The sequence below is a fragment of the Anopheles coluzzii genome, chromosome 2, assembly GCF_943734685.1.
Source record: "Anopheles coluzzii chromosome 2, AcolN3, whole genome shotgun sequence".
Classification (NCBI taxonomy): domain Eukaryota; kingdom Metazoa; phylum Arthropoda; class Insecta; order Diptera; family Culicidae; genus Anopheles; species Anopheles coluzzii.
Genome location: NC_064670.1, coordinates 86,669,194 through 86,678,199, shown reverse-complemented (window position 1 = coordinate 86,678,199; position 9,006 = coordinate 86,669,194). Strand labels below are relative to the sequence as shown.

The 9,006-nt window shown below is 39.8% G+C and overlaps 1 protein-coding gene and 1 long non-coding RNA gene across 2 annotated transcripts in view; both read left to right on the top strand.

The window, feature by feature from the left end:
- Nucleotides 1-1,737, top strand: part of LOC120949195 (uncharacterized) — a 1,758-nt gene extending 21 nt beyond the window's left edge. Inside the window, exons 1-2 of the long non-coding RNA XR_005751013.2 lie at nucleotides 1-1,128; nucleotides 1,206-1,737. The exon at nucleotides 1-1,128 is cut by the window's left edge and continues 21 nt beyond it. This is a non-coding gene — a long non-coding RNA (uncharacterized LOC120949195). The remainder of the gene's footprint in view (nucleotides 1,129-1,205) is intronic.
- A 5,327-nt stretch (nucleotides 1,738-7,064) lies between these two features.
- Nucleotides 7,065-8,696, top strand: LOC120951049 (uncharacterized). The gene is made up of 4 exons (XM_040369543.2): nucleotides 7,065-7,154; nucleotides 7,231-7,465; nucleotides 7,548-7,835; nucleotides 7,898-8,696. The coding sequence occupies exons 1-4, from the start codon at nucleotides 7,115-7,117 to the stop codon at nucleotides 8,040-8,042; spliced, it is 708 nt and encodes a 235-aa protein (XP_040225477.2). The 5' UTR covers nucleotides 7,065-7,114; the 3' UTR covers nucleotides 8,043-8,696.
- The last annotated feature ends 310 nt before the right edge of the window (nucleotides 8,697-9,006 follow it).

The window sequence follows — 9,006 nt, the reverse complement described above, 5'->3', positions numbered from 1 at the left end:
CTCAACCATCCGCTCCGTTGCTCTCCGACTGCTCTCTCTCTCTCCGGGAGGACGAAAATAGAATTGTAATATTCATTCACAAGAAAGAAAAAAAGAAGGAAAACTCGACCCGTAAAGATGCCCCATCCTAAGATTTCCCACACGCTGCCCATACCCGGGAAAGTATTAGCGGCGCTCCTGTGCATGGAAAGGCTGGTAGACTTTTCTTCTTGGCTTTCTGTCCCCGTACCTTGCCTCTGTAGGGAAAATCTACTGGCGTTGCTGCTGCTGCTGCTGCTGCTGCCGCCGGTGCTGTTGGGATGACTCAGACCGTATATGGTTGCGGGAGTAAAACCGATTTTCCACTGTCCCTCCAGACCTACCCTCCATTTAGCCTTGCGCCTGCCCTTCCGCCTGTGAGTCCGAGCTCAGCAGCATAACAACATGTGCACACGCATCGTTCACGAAGCCGGCATGCGCAGCCGCGAACCGTTTGTGTTAGTGCGCGCGTAATGCTCCATAAATGAATCTTTTTTTTCTTCTCTCTCTTTTCCTTCTCCGGCCTCCGTAGTAATTTTGGGCGTACATGCGCTGCTGTGTGCGTGTGCAACAGAATAACTGCGGGGGTGTCAGCGTTCGGGTCAGAGCAGTCTTGGGAGGTAGCCGTGCATGTGTGAGTGTGGGTTCGAAGATGCCAAGGCATAATGTATGTCCTTAAGGACCGGTGCGAAGTGCGGAGGATACGGAGGGTATTGGAAGGCAAATCGAAACGGAAAAAAATACACAACCTGCAAACCCCTGGGATCGTTACACAAGTGTTGGTAAGCAGATTCCCCGGTTCGTGTGTTGCGAGTGTGAAAAAATCAAACAAAGAATCCGTTCGTTACCTTAAATGCCCACCAGAACACAACCCGTGAGCCAGACGCGTGGTTAGGACGGTTAGGACGCTATGGCAAATTTCTTTTATTTTTGCTGCCCTGGTCATTCCTGGGGTGAGCTGCCTTTTCACTCATCGCAACAACAAGCTCCCTCCCCATTTCCCATTGTCCCCTTCCCTCGATGTATACGAATGTTTTCCACCACACTTTTCTTCCACAAAAATTCCACGGCTATCCACGGAACCGCGCAAACCAGAGAGCCAGAGAAAATGTATGTACGGTTTGTATTTTTGTATTTCGCTTCGACATTCGCGTTTCGTAATCAATTCTTTCACCGGTCATTCTCAGGGTCCAACGTTTGCTTCTCAGTGTACGAAGGCAGGTGAAGTGTAGAATGAACGGCCAAAAAAAACTGAGACGGAAAATATGATGAAAGGTGGTTTCCCGAGACAAGACTCGGCCAGTATTCGGACACAACAATCCATCGCGACTTATTTGGCGCGACAACATGCCGGCTCGAGTGTTTGCCATAGCGAAGATAACATTTTATTTGGCATACAATAGAGTAGAATTGGTATATTTTTATTTTAAACATAAAGATTCTATTTTCATGATAAAGTTACGTTTTGTCAATTACGTACTTATCTTTAGTAAGATGTTATGTATAAGTGCTCTGCTTTTCAATCATCAAGAATTCACCTTCGAGAGGCAAAGTATACATAAAAATTATAAGAAACCCTAAGTCAACTACAATTATGTCGTAGCTGATCAGTTAAACATAAAAAAAACAACATTTCTATTGTAGCTTTCTGATTTCACTGACATGTATAAAAGTTAGCTAAAGTAATGAAATAATAAGTATATTCATTCTTGAGCGTTATTTCCCTATCATTCAGATCATGGGATTACTTATACTAACAATATTCCTAATTTCATTGAGAAATAAAAAGTTTATATAGTGAACAACATTTCCTAGTTTGCAATTACGCGTATATATCATCCTTCCTCAAAACCTAAATCCTTCCACCCAACAAATATGTCTTCGCCACATCAGTACATTAGCTCCCACAACCGCTGATCTATGTTTATCGTGGTATGAAAAATGGCAAACCACTTTTTCGGAAAAAAGTGCTGCTATTTATCAGTCTACCTTCTCATACAGGCGGATGAGAGCAGCGAAGGATGCCGCCATCCTTCCGTGAAAAATTTAGGCCAACCATTTACCTCGGCACGAATAGCTAAGCAAGAGTTTCTAATGCGTACACGAACGGCAGAAGACAAAAAAATCAATTCCCCGAGTCACACGGAGCTCTGCTGGCGGAGCTGGCGACACAGAAGGAATGGGACAGTTTTAGTGTCTCGAACTATGCACTCCATACAGTCTCCACACAACCAGCTCACAAGAGGAGTAGAAAAATGAACGCAAATGAAAACAAACTTTACGCACAACCTTACGTCAACTCGATCAGACCGATCGCGTTGGTGTGAGTTTCATGCGCCAGGACCATGTTTGGAGTGTGCGTGCACACGGGCTGTAGTAGACATAAAAATGGTCCAAAATTCTACCAGCACCCGCTCGTGTTGAAATTGGGAAAGTCCCCTTTCGAGCGACTCTCCACAAACCCGCACGCCATGCCATATCGTGCTCTTCCGTTTATGAGCTAAAATTAGAAACACGCGCGAAGATCGCGCATATTATGATCGCACCATTTGGAATTCCAACGTCGACCGGCAGCAGCGAACTAGGCAACCGATTCCAGGCGCAGGTTTTTCGTCGCTGGCTGGGTGGTGATGATCATGGTTGGTTGCCCGTTGCTAGCGTGTCTGCGAATTATGTGCAGTTGACGGCGGAAATGTACGAATTACTACTACATCCGGTCACGCCAAGACGGAACTTCTGGAGGCCAGCGATCCTATGCATTGGAAATATCCCAGGAACAATTTCTGAAAAGGCGTATTCACGAAGCAGATCAAACAGAAGACAGATTTATACTGAATGATACACCGTGTGACCTTCTTAAACTAACATTATCACGCACAACTATTATTGAAGGATTAAAAATCCAAACAGAAGAGGTAATTTGTATCCTAAGTTATGTTTACCAATTTCAACCAATCGAAGTGATATTGCATCAAATCGACAGCCACTCATTGTTAGTAATATTCAAAACAGTATCATTCAATGAACGAAACAGTTCGTAGACTGTTCTGCTAAATTTATTATCAAAATTAGAGAATAAAATAAATGTCCACGCTTACCAAATCTAAAGCACTACATTGTAGCATTAAATAGTACGCACGAGCAATGTGAATCAGGTTCCTCTCGTACTACCTTTCGGATACAGTTACTCATAATGATACTATCAACTACTTTCCCCCAAAACCATCACCTCCAACCAACCCGCGCTCTATCGCTTACTGTAGCAGATATGATCGTTCTGTTAAGCACAATCCGATTAAGGTGGGCCATTTTGTCCGACACCTTAAATTATATCCCGCCATCAAATGTGCTGTCCGAACGCCAGAACCTGCTGACAAACTGCACTTAATCTTCGTCCAATGCGGTGGGGCTGAGATGAAGTGCGCGCAGTGTCCACCGGCGGGAAGGATAATAAATAAACACATGTTAATTAGCGTACTTATCTTGCGTACGTCTATCGTGCGCGACTTCAACCGGGCAGATTCTGCGGCCAAACGTTGCTGCTTGACAGCCGCGTTGATGTTGATGATAAATCAAAACGGTGCTACTGCACACGGTGAAGGAGGAGATAGGAGGATGGATGGAGGGAGGCAGCACTACATCGCGCATTGAGCCAAGTACTAATACATTGGGCGAACCAAAATTGGCGTCCCATTTTATCGCCATCACCATCTTCAACAACAACGATCTACTACTGCTCATCTAGCATCATCTCCCTCGTCTGGTTCACCCTTCTGGCATACCATAGGACCTAAGACAATGATCTTTCGCAACTCGCTTGAACCTTTCGCTAGCGACGAAATTCCTGCATTTGGGAGTTGTTCAGGCCTTGTCTTGCCGACGCGTGCCTTGGTGACAATTAAGACTGTCAATTAAAATTGCTTACATCAAGCAAGAGATTACGAGCGAAGTTTATGCTGTTCGGGAGTGGTCTCTTCTGAATGAATTTACGATAGCCGCGCTCTTGCTGTGTAGCGCCGGTGGCAGCGATAGTTAATTTAGACATTTCATCGATGTCGGTATCAGTTTACAACGATGAGAACGAACGGTTGTTTATCGCTATCGAAATTAAACGTTTTTTCATGGGACATTTTAAATGACTCTCAACACATGCCCGCCGTTTAAGTGTATGTTATTTGAACGGTGGTGTAGTTAAAGTCCAATTCATTTAAGTCAAACATATCATTAGCGGCCAAATGAAAGCGATTATTCTCATAACTTAATTGTGATAATTTATTGTGAGTTTTAATAATTCATGTGTTTGTATTTTGTTTGTTTGTGTAAGCCTTTTTATTTTCTTTACAATGTACAAACATTGTACATTGTTTGATAGTAATGTCCCTACTCATTAGAGTGGACGTGTGATCTTGAAGTAAACAAGCAAAATTAAATCTTTTAAATCTAACAAGGTATTGGATATACCAAACTTCTTCTTTTTTTACGCAACAAGCGTTGTCAGTCAAGACCTGTCTGTACCAGAGCAGTGTTCTTGACTACACATTCGATCACAGGACCTACTGTCCTACACGCATGGGGGGTAAGTTCCTTACGGGTCTTGAACCAATGACGGGCATGTCGTTAAAGTCGTGCGAGCTGACGACTATTCCATAAGACCGTCCTATTTTACCACACTAGCAACAGTATAAAAATATGAGAAATTGTTGTCAAGTATATCAAATATATGAGTATTAAAACGCCATCTTTTGATGAAACATGCCATTCTCAATGTTTACCCTATTATAAAACTATTTTTAATTTTCTACAATCTCTTCCTTTAGCTGTTAATCATCATTTTACACGCATACCAAAACCCATGTGGGAGAGGGTGGAAATTCGTCGGCAGGTACGAATTATTCATCACCTGAGCCGAAAACTTGTTGCTTCGGAGGTGGAAAACGGATCGTACAGACTCGTTCGCTACCTAATTTGTAGCTCGTTTGGCGTACGATGCAGTCCACCAGTGGCAGTGCTTCCAATATACTTGCACGCACACTCACTCTGCCACAACGAATCAGCCCGTGAAGATGATCGTGCTGACGGTTTTTCGAGCGCTCAGACCCGATGATGCGCACCACTGATGCGATGTATTTTTAGCAGACTGCTGGTTAGAACCGGACGCCGCCTAACCTCATACTGCCACCAGCGATCGGTAATACGTTCGATTTGGTCCAATTTCGGAATGCTCCCCCGCAATGGACGTTACGGGTGGTGTTGGTTCTTGTATCCAGTTTTTGTTTCATACACATTCACACAGATAGTCATATAAATAAATAGCACCAAGCCAGTTAAGTGAAAGCGAAAGTTAACTGGAGAGCATTTTTTCTCAACGCCAAGCATCGAAGTGTGTTCTTAAAGTGTAAGCAATCGTAAGAAATGCGGTAATACGTTGTCGCCAAAGATGATCATGTAATTAAATGTTTACCACTTCCACTATCCCGACTGGTGCTTTTTCGTGCAATTTGCATTCCAGGGCAACCCAGCCCCCTTATTATCTCACCTAGTCTATATTCAAAGGGGAGCAAAGATTGCGTTTTACACGGTCAGAAACACAGATTTAATGGATTACATATGAGTTATGAGGCTGCATATACACCTGCGTTTTGGGATGAATTTACTTGCACTCAGTCATGATTCAGATCAAAATAAGGTTTTGCGGCAGTATCTTTATTCAACAAAATTCAGTATTCAAAACAAAATTGTTTTTTCAATGAAGTATTTTGTTTAATATTTTATTTTTTCAATGTATTTTATGGCAAACGGATGTCAGTCATGAGTTTATAAGGCACTATGAACATGTTGCAGGAACATTTATTGAAAGGCAACATTTCTGGATTTTCCTATTTATTTAAAAAACTGTGAAGTTATTTTGTTAATAGAAATATTTTAAGATTAAGCTGAAATTATTATGTATACGTTTTGTGTATGTAAACACGATCGAAAATGTTCCTGCACCAAGTAAACGTATGGATTTGCTTCTCTTGCAACAAAAATGTTCCCGCAAAATTAGTTTGACTGTTCGTCCATACGATTTGGCATGAAATGTTCCCATAACATTTTCATAGACCCGGGCCTTAGACAACGCACATTGCAACCACAGATTGATCTTCGCAGCAATGCAACTGTGTTGCATATAAATACTTTTTGATCACTAAAACAAGTGAATCATTTGCTCATACTCTGCAGCTCTTCCTGAAACGTACAGTGACTAGCGCCTAAGGTTGACCTCTTTATTCTTATTTCAACATATAACAATATATGTCAAAAGCAGTTATTTATAAAGGGCACAAATGTGATGAAAAAGAATCTTTCTACCCTGTTATAACTTGATAGTAGCAATGACAAATTGCTGATTTTCCGGTAATTCCAGAATCTTACATGGATTCATTGTAGCTTTCGGTTAAAATTTGTTTCGTAAATTAGGTTTTACGATGTTGCAATGAGCAGAATCAATAAACCATAGTGAAAAAGTTGCTTTTCATCCATATGTATGCCAAGCAAGTAAAAGTATTATCAAAACATTAAACATCATTTAAATGAAATAATACTAAATTTAAGACTTTTGTTAAGTTTGTTTAATGTGTATTTTCTCAAAATAGAAATAAATTTGATTTCCTTTTCTCTTGTATGAATGGCCAATTTCTTCGTATCGCTTGAATTTTATTTTTATTTTATTGTATTTATATACCATGTTAAAAACGAATCCAGCAATTTTACACACAGGTTTATCTTCTTTTGTAATCAGAGGTTTAATCTGAAGAATAGTTGATAATAAAATTTCGAAGACATAACAATTAAAATAAAAAGTTTGGATGGTTGTGACTGTACGTTTCATGGTGAAACGTTGTCTGGATTGTTCTATCCTTTAACGAAATGAACACTTCTATAGCTCGGTCCAGAACAGCTGAGCATATAAATTGACCAATTGAACTAATTGATCGACACAAGATTTGCAGCGAGTACAACTTTAGCGTACAGTACAATCGACGTTTCAATTTCAATATCGATCAGTACTTCATTCGCACTCACCCAGATCCGATTGCTCCAAGTGTAGTGAAAAATGTTGCTAGTGATTGCTATGCTATTTTGTTTGTTTACATGTGAGATAAACTAGTTTAAAGTTTGATAGCAACTTGATTTTGAAATCTTGTCTCCGTTTGCTTTCTTTTAACTTAGCTTCCATCGTCAATAGTGATCCAACATTTCAGCAATATGCAGAACTTATGTTCCAATTCGATGCAGTTTTTGAAACACTGTGTCTAGCGCAAACGAACGACTCAAGCAAAGCTCGGCAAATGGTTGAAGCTAATCAAGCCCTTCAAGCCTGTGTCAATCTGCATCACGATCCACAAAATTTCACCAATGCACTGGATTCTTTGACTCCTGCAAATCATAACGCTTTCATCAATTAGTGCGTGTTTTGAGCCGTGTTTTGATATGTGTTATATATTATAAAAAATGCTTTGGATTTTTGTATCCCTATCTCTTTGCAGTAACTGTGACCAATTTGAGGAAATAAAAAAATGCTACCATCCCTTTACACGCCAGCTGGAAGTATGCTTTACCGGGCGCGATGTTTCAATGATCAAGACATTGATTCTGCTAGAAGAAGAGTTTGCGTTCATATGTGAAAAAGATGGAGCAAATATTGTTACCGTGCATCAGTCCAATTACTCATACTGTGCTGGAAATCTGAAAGACCTTCTACATAATTGCACCACATCGGGTTGGGCGGAATTACGTAGTAAAACTATCGAAACAATGACAAAACGCGACTGCAGGTACGTTAAATTTATTCGATTCACATATTTGTGATATGTTACAAATGTGCTTATTTTTGCAGCGTTTTCCAAAACCTAGCATCCTGCTTCCAGGAAAACATTACCAAATGTGGAGCACCCCTTTTTGCAAGGCTATTTGGTATACGGTATCATGCAATCGTAAAACAGACATCATGTAGCACAAAAATACTCTCAACAGATACATAATGCAGGCCCCGTCTTGAACAAATTTTGCAGCAAGATAGAAAATGCCTGAGATAATCATTAAACAACAATAACATATTGCTATCTGCTATCATTAAATGTAATAAAGTATCTGGGCATATCATTAAACTAATAAGCCACAAGCATTGGAGATGACCCAATAAAAACGAATGATCTCCAAAATAAATTAAAAGGGATTTATTCAATAGAGATTTACAATGTTTACCTATTATTGCTAGTTTGAGGATTGTAACAACAAACTGAATGACAACGGCATTCCCACATTTATTTGTTTGTTTTAGTAGTGGAAAAATTGAAAGATTTTTTCGAGAATGGCTGACTGATGATTTAAATGTAAGAACACGATGGTCAAGAACTCAAACCTGTGCAAGAATGATTCCTGATATGAATACACGATTGTTTTCACTGCGGTTATGTTTACCCGATAATATTTTATATCTTCATTCTAATTCTGCTCTGCTGATATAAAAAAATCTATATGAAACCATACATTTATTTACTAATGATTGTCAAGCTGAAATGAGCAGACATAAAATGTATAATTTGTAATTTTAATATGATAGTTCTGATTCAATGCGAATTGTACAGTTACATTTCAATTTATTATTCGAGCTCCCCGTGCGACCTATAGGGATAAATGGGGCAAAATGAGCATGCGTGGCAAATGGAGAGCCTTTATTTAAGCATTATTACACATCAAGGATAAATTCCAAAACTTACAGTTTATTCATTCGAGTGTTATATGAACACCATGTAAGTTTATAACTTGTAATTAATAACTAACCGAGAAAAATACAACATAAGATTGTGTAGCATATTGATGTAATGTTTAACAACTTCAAAAATAAGCTTTAAGCAAATGTCACAGGGATGCTTGGAAGATCTACATGGTATATTTTTAAAGATATGAAAGTCTTATATGATCTATACAATTTGTCTGAAGACA